The 15,639-nt window shown below is 37.6% G+C and overlaps 1 protein-coding gene across 2 annotated transcripts in view; it reads left to right on the forward strand.

Moving 5' to 3' along the window:
• MAN2A1 (mannosidase alpha class 2A member 1) overlaps positions 1-14,867 on the forward strand; it is a 127,838-nt gene extending 112,971 nt beyond the window's left edge. For both annotated transcript variants that reach the window (XM_055698392.1, XM_055698393.1), the window contains exons 20-22: positions 4,679-4,873; positions 10,862-10,972; positions 11,912-14,867. In XM_055698392.1, the coding sequence (XP_055554367.1) occupies positions 4,679-4,873; positions 10,862-10,972; positions 11,912-12,064 (459 nt within the window). In that variant the 3' untranslated portion in view covers positions 12,065-14,867. The remainder of the gene's footprint in view (positions 1-4,678; positions 4,874-10,861; positions 10,973-11,911) is intronic.
• Positions 14,868-15,639: the final 772 nt, after the last annotated feature.

Raw genomic sequence — 15,639 nt, forward strand, 5'->3', positions numbered from 1 at the left:
GCAAGAGGGAGCACCCAGGAAACCACAGGCCAGTGGAGGAAAAGAAGGTTATTAGGAGCAGTCAACATGGATTCACCAAAAGAAAACCATGGCTGACCAACCTAACAGCCTTGAGTGATGGAATGACTGGCTGTCCCCTAGATGAGGGGAGAGAAGTATATATTGTTTACCGTGACCTCAGCAAGGCTTTTGACACCGTCTCCCGTGACTCCCTCACAGGTGAGCTCAGGCAGTGTGGGTCAGGTGAGTGGATGGGGGGTGGACTGAGAACTGGCTGGTGGCAGAGCTCAGAGGGTTGTGATCAGCGCTGCAGAGCCTGGCTGGAGGCCTGTGGCTCACGGTGCTCCCCAGGGGTCAGTGCTGGGCCCAGTCCTGTTCAGCTTGTTCACCAGTGACCTGGGTGAAGGGGCAGGGTGTCCCCTCAGCACGTTGCTGATGGTGCAGAACCGGGAGGAGCGGCTGATGCACCAGAGGCTGCGCTGCCATTCAGGGAGACCTGGTCAGGAGAGCTGGGGCAGAGGGACCTCACGGAGCTCAACAAAGGCAAGTGCAGGGTCCTGCCCCTGGGGAGGGACAGCCCCAGGCACCAGCACAGGCTGGGGTGACCTGCTGGAAGGCAGCTCTGCGGAGAAGGACCTGGGAGTGCTGGTGGGCAGCAAGGTGCCCGTGGGCCAGCAGTGTGCCCTGGTGGCCACGAAGGCCGGTGGGATCCTGGGGGGCATCAGGAGAAGCGTGGCCAGCAGGCCGAGGGAGGTGATCCTCCCCCTCTGCTCTGCCCTGGTGGGGCACATCTGGAGTGCTGTGCCCAGTGCTGGGCTCCCCAGTTCAGGAGAGACAGGGAACTACTGGAGAGGGCCCAGCGGAGGGCTACGAAGGTGATGAGGGGACTGGAGCATCTCCCTGATGAGGAGAGGCTGAGGGAGCTGGGGCTGTTTGGCCTGGAGCAGAGCAGACTGAGAGGGGATCTTACCAATGCACACAAACACCTTAAGGGTGGGCGTCAGGGGGACGGGGCCAGGCTCTTTTCAGTGGAGCCCAGCGACAGGACAAGGGGCAACGGGCACAAACTGCAACACAAGAAGTTCCTTCTGAATGTGAGGAAAAACTTTATCTTGAGGGTGCCAGAGCCCTGGAACAGGCTGCCCAGAGAGGTTGTGGAATCTCCATCTCTGGAGACATTGTAAATCTGCCTGGACATGGTCCTTTGCATCCTGCTCTGGGTGAACCTCTTTTAGCAGGGGCTTGGGCTAGATGGTCTCCAGAGGTCCCTTCCAGCCCCAACCATTCTGTGATTATGTGAAAGTGACAGAATTTTTCTTTCCAGGAATAATCCAGATGGTTTGGTATCAGACTGTTTTGATCTGCATCCCTTCATTTAGCAGGGCTAGAATTCTGTTTCCAGATTCTGTTGCAGTGTACTGACATCTGAAGTCAGCATCCATGTTTCAACATGTTAGATCAGATAGTTGTGTGCTAGTGGGGTTCTGGAGTTACAATTAGAGTTCTTTCCCAATTAGAGTTTTTCATAGCAGATAACAGTCTAGAAGAAGAGTAAATAGTGAAGATTTATGGTTTGATATTCTGTCTGCCACAGTTTTCTTAGTTTCACATGGGAGATTTTAGACTACTTGCCTGTGTTGAAAAGCTAGTTTCTGTTAGCTCAGTTGAAGTCCAATTATCAACTGCTTCAGCTGTACTTTCTTCTGTACAGTATTTTCCATTTCTTTCGTCCATTCAATTACTGAATGATTTCTGAAGAGTCTAATGACTATTTTTTGCCTCTAATTAGGGAGCTTGGTTCCTCAATTTAAACTCTTAAAAGAAAACCCCTTGAGTCTTTTCTTCATCTTTTCCATCTTCTATTGATAAAATAGCTAATTTCTGATTTAAGAGCACTTTTTATAGATGAGGCCATTCTTGCAGCTTGTTGCAAATGGTAACCTAAGGTCCTACTGGAGTGCGGCTGATCGGTTTGTTTTTCCTCAAAATTAGTTTAGAATTATGCACCTTACTTTTGGTGACAAGGAAAGATCCTATATGAGGATTTGTTTACATCTATTGCACAGTCACTAGGGTGGTATTTCAACATAGTTTCCAATTGGATAACTGTATACGAATGTTCTGTAAGGTAGTTTAAAAAGTCAGTATTTGCTCTGATTGAAGCTTATTAAGCCGGCGCTCAGCTTTATCAGTGGCATTCATCAGAATCTTGCCAGTACATCGTGTTTGTGAGGCTGCCAGTGGAGCTCCATTCACACTGAGTCCTAAACACTGTCACTGAAGTTGAGGATATAATGCCACTTTTGAGAGAGTAGTACTTTAATTAGATGGAGACTGTGGGACTGCATCTTCTGACTTACCAGCAGCAGGGTACTGCTGAAAACCACCCACACAGTGATTGTGCATATAGAGTAACTGTTCTTCCAAATGTTATTTTTCAGTCACTCATCTCGTAGCAAACTGCATCCCTTCTCCAAGTAATGGGTTGGGATGTCCTACGGTGAGAATTACCATGTAGAGGAAAGTTTTTTTAAAAAAATAGTTGTTTCTGAAGGCTCACCTTTCTTCCTCTTTCCAGCTCCTTGGAGTTCCTTAAATCTGAGTAATCTGGAGTTGAGGGGAACTGTGTTGGCTATGAGGCGTGCACTTCTTTCTGCACATGTTTATGGTGCATGTTAGGCAGTGGTTGAAAGTAGAGAAGAAAATGGATGAACGTGAATGCGCTAGTCAAAATTGCTAATCTCAGATGCTTTGAGTGTGAATGCCTGTTATTTAAAAGTGCATGTGAAAAACTGATCTCAAGTAACTGTTGTTGCTGGACTGTAGTTCTGTCTTCTGTTACTTCTCAGGTAACATGCCTAGAACTATGAAGCAGTTGCAAGGGTTTTTTGATACCTTTTAAATATATAATAGGATGAATAAATTATTTGAGAGATTCATGTGTAGTTTGTAAGATATTCTAGGACACCTTTTTTAAGTTCTCAGATGCAAGCAGTGAACTTTAAAAAGAAAAATGACTGAATAAGAAGAGAATTGATAATAAAACATTTTGACTGACTTTAGCACATCTGTGGCAATGGAGTTAATGGTGTTCCTTTTTAAGGTGAAACAGTGAATTCTTCTTTGAAAGAACATGTATATGCACATTTTCCTTGTGGGCAGAGTGTGCGTACAGTCACTTGAACTGAAGACTTTTAGCTTTAATTGTAAGAGAAAGCTTGCTCATACTTTAACTGGAAAAGAAGAAAATCCTGACAAGGAAGATTGCCGGTGATGCTGAACTATTCAAGATAACAATAATAATAATTAAAAATAAATGAAGGCAAACTTAGGAACTGGAGGACTTAAGACAGATTAAGCATGCAGTGAAGTGGCAGATGGAATTCAATCTAAAGAAGCGTAGTGGGGCGCATGGAGGAGCAATCCTCTACAACTATCAACAACTACCATTTTTGGAAAGTAAACTGGGAGTCATAATAATCTATAAAAAAAACTAGCCTCAGTGCTTAGTAGCTACCAAAGAGGCAAACAGTCATTACTAAGAAAAGCACCAAGAATAAACCAGAAATTATCATCTTGCATCAATTCAACTCTGGCATATTTTCAATTGCTACACTGTCAGATGTATTTAATACTACTGCATAGGTATAAATAACTATGCATACATGAGATACACACCCCAAAACAGGAATTACTGTTGTGGTTGTCCATTATAAGCTGATAAATAATCCTCCCCTTTGCTTTAAGTGTCTCCCATTTATTTTTTAGTTCCATATTTTAAGCCTATTGTAAAATGCAAATTTAAGATATTGGTGCTTAAGATACTATGTTTTCGGTAAACTTTCTGCAAAGTTTTCACTGAAAGTCACTTATTTAACTATAAACAAGCTGATGTTATAAAACAGAAATTGCCTTTTGATAAAGTTCCTTTATTTTCTTTTCTGGCTTCTATAGAGCTTTAACTAGCTGTTGTAAATATGTAGGACTTGGTCATCTTGGGTTTGTAATGCAGCTTCTGCAGCCATGTAAAAGCTGCAAATGAAAACCTGGAAAGGTACAAAATTTGCAGAATCTTGGGAGAGAGTCCATTCAGTTCTTGCTGGCATGATGTTGAAATAAAACTGCTGAAAGAAATTGTTTGCATTGCGGACCAAGCCAAAGATGCTTGTTGCAGATTCTTCCAGCTAACAGTTTTAAGAAACTAGATATTAAGAGAAAGAGGGTTGTAGAATCGAAGTTAAATGAATCTGAAGAAAATAGAAAAAAAATACAGGACAGAAAAATTATGCAGAAAAGGAAGACTGCAAAAGACTAGCTGGCTGTCAGTATTCAAGTAGGTACTGAATGTAGGAGTAACTTGCTAAAGTAGTAGCTAGTTTCTCTAAACTGCATTGTTTACATGTCAAGGGCCAACACAGAAAACTGAGGGATGTTGTAAAATGAGGTGTCATCTAATGATAATTTTGGAAGATGTACTAATGATTCATAAAAATAGGTAGTATACCTAGTAATAGAAGAGAATTAGTGGATGATCAGAGGTTTCCAAAAGTAATTAAATGGACATTCTGTAAATTATAATTTTCTATTAAATTAATGGAATCATATATAAAGTGGGTTTCAAAATTTAGACATCATGGTGTATTAACTTGATTTTACAAATGTTTTTTGCATTTTGCAGAACGAAGAGAAGGCATCAGTCAGTTTCCCTTCGCTTCTTAGCCATATGACTTCTTCTTTCTTAAATCATCCTGTAATTCCAATGACAACATATGCAGATTCAGGTGTCCCAGAAATGCTAAATACTTTTTCTCCACTCACGTCATCCATGCCTTGTGACATGCATATAGTCAACCTGAGGACAATCCAATCAAAGGTAAGGCCAAACCACTGCTTTTATGATATAGCTTATATTATATATATATGAATTATTATATATATGATATAAATTATGATATAGCTTATTATTATAGTCTAAACAAGTATTTTATTCTAAGAAAGTAATTTGCGGGGGTTTTTTAATATGATACCATAAATTGCGGTGTGATGACTAGTTCTTGTTAATTCTGTAAGCGCTAGAAATTTGTGTCTGAAAAATGTGAAGTATGGGAATTGCTTTTTCACAAAATACTAATATGCATAGTGCATATTCTGTCTCTGGAGGGGGCATATTTCAACGTTTTCCCAAAGTTTAAGAGCAGAAAGGTTCATATACTTTGGCCTCTTTTTTATTAAGAATGAAATTTAAGGTCATTAGGCTTTGTTCTGAGTACAGTAACTTGTGTTTTTAATAAAGTCTATAGTTTTAAATCCATCTGATTCTATTTGGAAGATTTAAAGAAAAACTACCACATCTTAACATCCATAGGAATAAATTGTTAAAATATTTTAAGGCTTAAATACAAGACCTATTGTAATTATTCTAACATCAATTTACAATTCTTGGTTCCTGGGAAATTGTTCTCTGGTAGGTTTACAAAAAAAAAAAACCAAACAAAAAAACCCACAAAACAACCAAAAAACCCCACCTCAAACAAAAAATCTGTTCTGTACTCAATAACTTACACAACTGTAACCATCATATTTCAAATTTCTTTTTAATAAACTATAGAAGTAGAACTGTTTGTGCATCCTTCTTCCACCAGTTCTTGTGCAAATTCTTTTCAGGTTTTCAACACCTTTTAAAATGCGGGTATATTTACTTTATGCTCCATTGCAGTATCACTCATCAGTGCTGTTACCATAGATTAAATCCCTTTTTAATTCTGCCATGCTTACATACTTAAAAACTACAGTTGTCTCTTCTCCCTTAGTCTCTGTGGTGGCTGAAGTAGAACTGCACATCTATGATAACCTCAGATTATATTCAGTTTATCATAGTTATTCATTTTTAGTCTTCATCATTATTTTAAAACTTAGAAGAATTAGTTTACTTTTATTTTCTGTTAGTAGTTCAATGGCACATATATTCCTTCAGCCATGACTATTTCTTACTTTGAATTTCAAAATGTAATAACTCTTGATTTTTGTGGGTCTTGTGCCTTTGAAGAGTTAGGAGTAAGCTTTGTACTGAATTAAGTAAGTCTTCATGAGCATTGTATGTTCCACGCATCACTGTAAAATCTTTTCATTTGCCTCAGGCAGCTCAGCAGCACTTGTTTGCTTCAGCATGTCAGGTTTAGTGGCAGACCTTCATGAACATGTCCCCTCTCCCTTTTCAAGGCCTAAATGTCCCTTTGTATAATATGCCCATGACACCTGTGAAATGAAAGGCTGGCTCTGTGTCTGCTTTTTTGAGTTCAACATTACTACTCATAGGTGAATTGTATGATTTTATTTGGGCTATACCAGTCCTGCTGGCTCAGTTGATATAAGATTGTTTGAGGCTATGATCTCTTCCCCATCCCCAACTGTGTATTTCAATAATTACTTGATTGACAGCTCTTGAGCTTGCAGCATTACTTTATGCTTCAAAGTGAAAGTTATCAATAGTCGTAGGATAGGAGCACCATTGTTATAGATACAGAACATTTCTTCCCTACAGCAGAAGCAGTGCTATGCCTTGCAAATAATTGCTTGCATGCCAAAATGGCCTTTTAAAAATCTCCCCTCGGTTTCTGCTTCCTTTCTCTGTCTTCCATGAATGTGAATGACAAGTGTCATATTTCGGGCTGACACAATGCAAATTTTCGCAGAAACGTAGACTACTACTCCATTGCTTTAGCTGTTGAAGTTGATTTTCAAGAAATTATATCATTACAATTTCACATAAAAGGGTACCAATTTAAAATAAAGTATTATTAAGATTTAAAGTAGAAATCAGAATGCATGAAGATGGATTAAAGTATAAATGAGAAAAAACTTAAGGGAATTCCTAGTTTCACTTTAAACTCTGCTCCTCTTGGTGGGAAGAATATTGCTAGTGTTGTAAGATATGTGATCTTGTCATGGAAGAGTCCACTGCCTTAGGAATATGAAACTAAAGACATTTTTAATAAAGGTCCAGTTTTTACATTGACACAGATTTTATCTACTGTAAATAGACTGGACCTCAAGATTTTAAAACTGAGTATATTTGTCCCTTTGTACTAAATGTAAATACATATTTCTGTCATGTTGCTTGAACTTTTCAATGCATGTTTGTTAGATTATAGTAATCGGATTAAAAAGTGTTTAAATGGTTTTTCTTTCTCATTTAAATTTTAGCAATGTTGCCCTGGGATACAACTATGTGAATGCCTAGCAAAAATTTTTTTCCATCTCAAAGCCTCATGCAAGAACCTCATTTTATCTCTCTGAGATAAAAATCAAATTAGACTTTGTAGCCCTTCCAAGAAAGGCAGTCAGAGATTTGTTAGTAGTAAGGGAATTTTTGTCATACAACAATGCTGTGAAGTGTTACAGGATTAAGGATGTTGTTGTTTGTTGAAAATAGAGAAATCTGTCACAGGTTTTCATGCAGTTATCATGGTCACTTACAGAAGGTGTATTTGATGTAAATTGGGCTCTTCCTTGCTCAGGCATTCCTTAGGCTTGCATACACTTAATCTAGTTTACTTAGAGATGATGTAAGAATAGGTAAGTTAAAGTAGATTTGGAGACTGTGGCAACTTTACTCATTCTTACACCTGCTTTGATAATAGGTTAGAATAGCTTAATTTATTACACATGGATGCTATATGCATGTTAAAGCCCTGGGAATTCTAAAAGTTTGACTGCTGTATCGGAGATGTTTATACTTATCAAAGCTCTTTTCCTGAAGATGTCATTAATTGCTTATTACCTTGCTTTGTTAAATCTTTTGATTCTTAACAAAGATAATATTTAATTTTAAAAACTTAAGAAACTAAATATTTATGTCATCATTTGAAATGCATAGATGCATTATGCAGATTATAACAAGGTAATTCCAGTGTAATAGAGAAAGTGTTGATACCCATTACTGGCTTGTAATTTTTAACATCAGTTTACCCCATAGGAAGTCAGGCTTTTGCAGTATGAATTTTAGTATTTCACTAATCTGGTGTTTAGGCAGAGTATTATTTTGTGTGCATAAAAATGTCTGCTTTTAAGTGCAACACTGTCACATCAATCAGTGAAAGTGAAAACCAAGTCAGGTATTTCATAGTTGGAGACAGAAAGTAATTTTATCACATAATCATTATTACCTTACTTAATGTAGAAAGAGGTGCTACTGTTCCAATAAACAGGATAAAAAGCCATCAATGATATTAAGTACTGCATACTTGAATATGCTGACTGTTGACACCATTCGTTTGAAAAACCTGATATTAGGTGGTTATAAGCAAATGTTCATTAAACTCTTCTCAAACTGTTTTATTCATGATTTGTAAACTATGCAGTGTTTGCCTGTCAGTATTTTACTACAAAGTATCTAATTTCAATTGCAAATACCATTGGTAAATTTTTATTACTTTAAACTAGAAATTTAGTTAAGAAACACTAATATTATCAGTTCACCATTTTTTATTTTCTCAGCAAGTATTTAATACTATGAATTTGTTGCACTATGAAGCTGTGTCATGCTGGGTTTCAAAGAAGCTGGTTCAAGCTGTTCCAAGATCATCTTTATTGGGAGAAAATTGGTTTGGGTCTGAAGCCTGTTAGATTGAGGTCTCTCTTGTTTGTTACACCTTCAACAGCTTAAAGCTTTAACATCATAAAGAGCTTAATGTTTGTTGGCATAGGTTTCTCCAAGGCAATAGATAATTAGTGAATCATAGAATCATACAATCATTTAGGTTGGAAAAGACCTTTAAGATCATTAAGTCCAACCATTAACCTAGGACTGCCAAGTTCACCACTAAACCATGCCTCTATGGACCACATCTACATATTTTTTAAATACCTCCAGGGATGATGATTCCACCACCTGTCTAGGCAGCCTGTTCCAATGCTTGACCATCCTTTCAGCAATGAAATTTTTTCGTAATATCGAATCTAAACTTCCCCTTGTGTAACTTGAGGCCTTTTATCCTATTGCTTGTTATCTGGGAGAAGAGACCAACCCCTACCTCACTACAGCCTCCTGTCAGGGAGTTGTAGAGAGTGGTAAGGTCTCCCCTCAGCCTCCTTTTCTCCAGGCTAAACACCCCCAGTCCCCTCAGCCACTCCTCATCAGACCTGTGCCCCAGCCCCTTCCCCAGCCCCGCTGCCCGTCTCTGGACACGCTCCAGCCCCTCAATGTCCCCCTTGCAGTGAGGGGCCCAGACCTGAACACAGGGTTCGAGGGGCGGCCTCACCAGTGCCCAGGGCAGGGGGACGGTCACTGCCCTGGTCCTGCTGGCCACACTGCTGGGCACACAGGCCAGGGTGCTGCTGGCCGCCTGGGCCCCCTGGGCACACTGCTGGCTCCTGCCCAGCCGGCCGTCACCCAGCACCCCCAGGCCCTTTCCCACCAGGCCCTTTCCAGCCGCTCTGCCCCAGCCTGTAGCGCTGCGTGGGGCTGGTGTGACCCAAGGGCAGGACCCGGCACTGAGCCCTGCTGAACCTCATACAACTGGCCTGGGCCCATCGCTCCAGCCTGCCCAGGTCCCTCTGCAGAGCCTCCTGCCCTCAGGCAGGTCAGCACTCCCACCCAACTTGGTGTCATCTGCAAACTTACTGAGGGTGCACTTGATGCCCTTGTCCAGATCATCAGTAAAGATGCTAAACAGGCCTGGCCCCAGTACTGAGCCCTGGGGAACACCACTTGTGACTGGCTGCCAATTGGGTATAACTGCATTCACCAGCACTCTTTGGGCCAGAAATGAACCTGCTCATGGCTGAGAATTTTGGGAGAAAGCACCAGTACAAAAACAAGCAAACAGAAATAAATTAGAGAAAAATAGGCCAAGGAGCTGGCATGATTGTTTATAGAACGGGCTTTTTTATGCCTTTATAATATATGTAATAAAGTGAAGAGCTGAAGAATGTAAAACAGCAGACAATAAATACATAAAGTAATGCATCACAGAAAATAAGTGACTAATGTGAGTGTAGTGGTAACAGCAGCTTGCAGCATGAAGGGTATCTTGTCACGTACCACTCCTGTGGTATGAAGGTAGCTTGCTTGCTGTGTTACTCTTGGTGTACAAGAGTGGTTTTCTACAGCTTGCCGTAAAACAAACAAAAAAATATTTTGTGTGTAAATCGAAGTTTCCCAGCCAGTTCTAAGCTAAGACTTTGTTTTCTGAAGTATATATCAAAAGAAGTTCCTGATTTGCATTTGTATGCTATCCTTGTGACATTCATCCTAAGTGATTTCCATGATTTGGTCCAAACTATGAAGCTGAGTTTGTGGGTTACTCTTTGATGCCTGTCGAGGCTCAAAAGCACTGTAAGTCTTATCTATAAATGTAAAAAAACCTTATTTGATATTTGTGTTCTAGTGTATGGTTTTGTGTACACCTTAAGCTGAGTTAGATTGTAGAGGGCAGCTCTGCAAAGTAGAAGCTTGAAAGAACAGAGTAACAATGACTATTTAAAACTAGCTATTTTAATTAGCATATGATTTCTAGTTTTATCTTGCTTTTGCCCTGTAATTTTTCTGGGAAGCCAATTAATACAACTATGATAGCTACACTTTGAGTGTGCACAGGTGCATCTATTGAGCCTTGAACTCCTTGCTTAACAACTTACATTTACATTCTGTAGTATTTTATATTTGAACTCTCTGCTCTTTAGTTCTTTGTTTGGTGTTACAAACATTGAAAGAAACATGACTGTTCAATATAGGCTGAACATTATTTAAGGCATAAGTGGCTCCATTCACTGGCAATGGTAATGGTAATTTTATGAGATCCTAAAATATCTTTCTAGCTTCACTACTTTCTGAGTAATCTTTTATTTTGTTTATTTTTAGGTAGATAATGAGCCATCTGATGAAGCTGCTCTGATTCTTCACAGAAAGGGATTTGACTGTAGATTTTCAAACAGAGACATGGGTCTGCTCTGTTCCACTACTCAGGGAAAGGTATACTGACATTTTATGGGTAGCTTACCTGACAAGTATCACAGAAACTCATATTTAAGTCAAATTATAGGTGAAGTCTAGGTAGTTATTTATCAAGAGTTACACTTTCAGGATAATAGTTAAGTTTACCTTGAAAGCTGCTTTCCATTTGATAAAGATATGGATCTGCTGGTGTGTGGGAATGACCGTGTAAGCATCAACAAGTAAACTTCTAGGTCAGTTTTAATCTCATTAACTTCCTGTAAATGTTGTTTTCATATAACATGGATCACTATTTCTCAATTTTTTAATAGCGTTTTAGAACTTTACTAAGTAAAAAGAGTCAAATTACATACTCTGAAATGTATTGAATATTATTAACATATTCACAAATTATGTGACTGTTATTTGAAAACTGTTGCTTATTAGAGTATGTCCTTTGTCTCCCCATGATCACTTACATGACCTGCACCGTTGCAAATACCTGAGCATTCTGCAATTGCTATAGAATTAATGTGATACATAAAATGTTCAAATACAAATTATATCACTTCATTCTGAGGAGTACAGATGGAGTAGATTGTTATGAATCTGTAGAAATTTTGTCATCAAATTTTGAAATAGTTTTGGGATGGGATTTTTCTTAAGCAGAAGAGTAAGTATGGTTTTGTTTAGAAACAGGAAGAGTTTTAGTCCAAATATTTCTGATCAGGTTTTTAGTATGTCTATTTAATTTATTTGCTTTGAAACATGGCAAGTGAACACAGCCCAAAAAGATCTAATTTAGTATATAGCATCTGAGATGTGGTACTTAGAAATATTTGTGATCTTTGATGTAAGAATGGCTGCGCCAATGACCTATAAGGAGATGTATCGTTTGGATCATTGTTAGAGATCAGGTTGAAGTCAATGTTAAAAGGTATATACTGTATTTTCTAATTTATTTTTTTTTTCCCCTAGATAAAGGTGCATAAACTCTTCAACAAATTCAGAGTGGAAAGTCTTACACCTGCATCTTTATCTTTGATGCATTCACCTCCAGATGCCAGAAATACAAGTGAAATAAATATGAGTTCTATGGAGATTAATACGTTCCGGATTCGGCTAAGATGAAATCTGGCTTTAATACTCAGATAGAAGAGGAATCTGCAATTATATGTCCTCTTAAGTTTCACGTGCAATAAGAAGCACATTATTATTATTCCAGCTTCTGGATACTGTGAGAAAAACACGCATTCTATAATTTTTTGACAACACAGTGAAAAGCCATGTTGCAAGCAACTTTTTTTTGGTTTTGGTTGGGGTTTTTTTCTTTCCATAAAGTAGCAACATCAATATAAGTTAATGCAACAAGTTAAGAAATTTCTAAGGATGTTAACCTCTCAACAGCTTAAATCTCAGGTTAAATGCTAACTAATGACGTTTCTGGTGTTTTAATTTTCATAAAGAGGGGATTGGATTTTAAACAGCCTTCTTTGCTGATCCTTGATGAATTTATTTACAAATTATTCAGTATAGAAAGTCCTGATGCAGCTTGGAAATAAAATGGAATGAAATGTTCTTGTGTAAGTAGCTAATGTCCAAATATTTACAATCATTTATATAAATGACAATAATCTCAATTTATTCCACAATTAATTTCAATTTATTCAACACAAAGGGGATTATTAATTGTGGTAAAATGAAAGCCTGCAGTACTTGTGATAAGTGATGGTAGATTTTAATACTTCTACCATTCACCTGAGTTATGTACATAGGAAAACATGAACCTACAAAATAATTTTGCAATGGAAATGTTTAATAAAACGCCCATTTTGTTACTTGACACACTGGGATATGTGCAATTATTCCATTATCATGTCTGATGAGAAGTGTCCATAATCATCATGAACACAAGATTTTTTATAAAACTCATTTAGATACCGATGTTCTCTGAAATGAGTTTTCTATTTCAAGATTACCATATCAAGATTAATGTGCCTTATTTTTTTGATAAGTCTTGTTACAATTTTGGTGTCTATGTTAATGTTTTTGGGGGAAAGGTAGTTTATATAATACTTAAGCTGTGTATCTCCTATTTGACAATGCTGGCCACACTCTGATCTGTTTCCTCCTGCACCAAGTTTGTGCTATCTTATTCTGAACATTTTGACTATTTGAATGTATTAAAATGATGTCATAACATGAAACATAGACAAAAAAAGAATTACTGTACAATCTAAATTCACCTGCTTTCAAGGAAATTGCAACTTGATGCAGAGAGTTGATAGTAAGCAAGACGTAGTCTGCAAACCCATCAAAACATGTGCTTGCATGTCACAGACTGTGGTGACCTGTTAATTCAGAATCATGTGCCTATATTTTAAACATTTTTCAAACTTGCAACCTCACTTACATTGCCAGTGTTCATATTACAGTCTTTACAGACTGAAGAATGGAGTCTTACTTTTTGCTTTGTTTTCACATATTAAGTAATTCATATTTAGTGCTGAAGCCATTCAAGTGTGAAAAATACTTCCCTGAGTAGAGCTGCTGTTTACAGTTAATATATATAAACATGCACTTGAATATGGTCCCATTTCCTAGTCTTCATTTATCTTCATAACTTTCTTCTATCTCTTGCTTATATTTTACTTTTCCATACATCATTGCTTATCTCTAATACTAATGCATGAAAAGGCATCATAACTGGTAAAAAAATGTGCTATTTTCTAACTCTAATATTGCCTACCGTATTTAATTTCATTGTTGTTGTTCCACAGTGTATCAAATTATGTATCATGTAGCTACAGGCTATCTTAAAACAAAATGAAAGTGGAACTTTGATTTCATGCGTTGTCACAGGTTGGATCTCTGTTGAGATTGTGTAGATTTTGCTACTTAATTCAATCTACTGTGTGTTTTGTAATTAATGGAATACTTAGTAGGATCTCGTGCAAGTTACATCAAGAATGTAAGAACCACTAACCACAAAGGGAAGAATCAGTTGGATCCAGTAAATGGATGTTTTCATGCAATAAACATGTACTGTAACTTTCCTTAGCTGTAGTATTTGAAAATACTACTTTTTGCTGGAACTCAAATCTTGGTAGACTTGCCAGCAGAAATTTCTTACAACATTATTTTGTTGCATCTTCAGCGTTAAAATGCTTCAGAGACTTTTATGTGACTGTATAAGAGTGTTCAAAATCTTATTTCAGTTTTGTTAGGCAGAAAAGTAAAATTTTGATGCAATAAAGTTTTAAAGTATCTTGCCTGTTGGAATTGCTTCCAAAAGATGTTTCATACAGCATTTGATCTTTTCTTTTATCATCAGCTGTACAGTCATGATGCCTGAATCTTCTTTAACCAGCAGATTTAATCTTTGTTCCTTTAATTTACATTTTTTGTGTAACAGAAGAGCCTTCAATTTGGGATCCTTTACTTCAAAACTCCACTCAAATTTTAATAATAAATTCTACTTTAATTGGTTCAGAATGTGGCTGTCAATGGATTTGGATTTTTTTGCTTTTGCTTTTTTCCCCAAGAGCTCTTTAATGAGTTCTTACATGGATATTTCAATTAAGTTCTGTGCATTGGCCATCTATAATTTAATCATATTATTTTCTTTTTTTGTATCCGCTGGGTTTGTAACTACTGGTTAAGAGAACCAATCGTTCTTACCTTCTGCTATGGTTTCAAAGGCAATGCTGGGTAAGAAATAGTTTTAAAAACTTGTGATTATTTTCCATACCAGAGTTGTGCTGAATTTGTTGTTACATTCCTTTATCTTAAATGTCTTTGGTTTACTTCCTCATATTGTCTGAAACAAACTGATTTCAACTGAAGGTTTTTTGATACTTTCTCTTGGAAGGTTTTATATCTTATGGGGATATGTAAAATAAGATCTCTAATAAAAGATAATGTTATTGTGAAATGTGGTCAGTGTCATTAATGTCTTAGCCAGCTAATTTAAATTTAAGAGAGAGACAGAGAGAAACAAGCATGCCTTCTTTGAGAAGGTTGATAGATCAATAGCTTTTGGGAATTACAATTACTTGCAGTGAGATGAACTCCAGATGAAAGATGCAATCTATTTCACAGTCACCAAACAGAAGATGATAGATGCTAACTTCAGAGACATAAACATGTGATTGCACGGTGTGGGAAGGGAATGAGTAACACTTCTCTCAGGTAAGGAACCTTGCCCTGACTTAGCAGAAAACAGCTGTGAAATTCTAGAATTCTTTTTTGACTTGAACTAATCTCATTTCTCTTTTAAGCATTTGAGAGTAATGGAATGGAAGCTGTTCTTGTAAATTAAATTAACAAACACACCCTTAGAAAATAAAGTCAAAATAACAGTTCAACTGCAATTAGAATGAACACTTTTAAGAAAATAATATAATGCTCATATAATGTGCTGTAATTACATATGACATGTTGAACAGAAATAGAGGCTTTACAGGTTTGCTTCCCAAAATGCTGATGGAGCTTGAGCCTAATCAGTTGCAAAGATTGTATAAATTTCACTCAGTGCCTGAAGCTATTTGATGTTGGACTCAATAGTCTTAGCTGTAAGCATAAATATATATACACATCCTATGTAAATCTCTGTAATTTTAAAGCTGATGTTTCAAGATTAGAAGTATGTAACATCTAACTGCAGCAGGCACCAAGGGGTATGGGTCCAGTTTAAAGCACCCCTT

Source organism: Falco cherrug, chromosome Z (genome assembly GCF_023634085.1).
Source record: "Falco cherrug isolate bFalChe1 chromosome Z, bFalChe1.pri, whole genome shotgun sequence".
Taxonomy (NCBI): Eukaryota; Metazoa; Chordata; class Aves; order Falconiformes; family Falconidae; genus Falco; species Falco cherrug.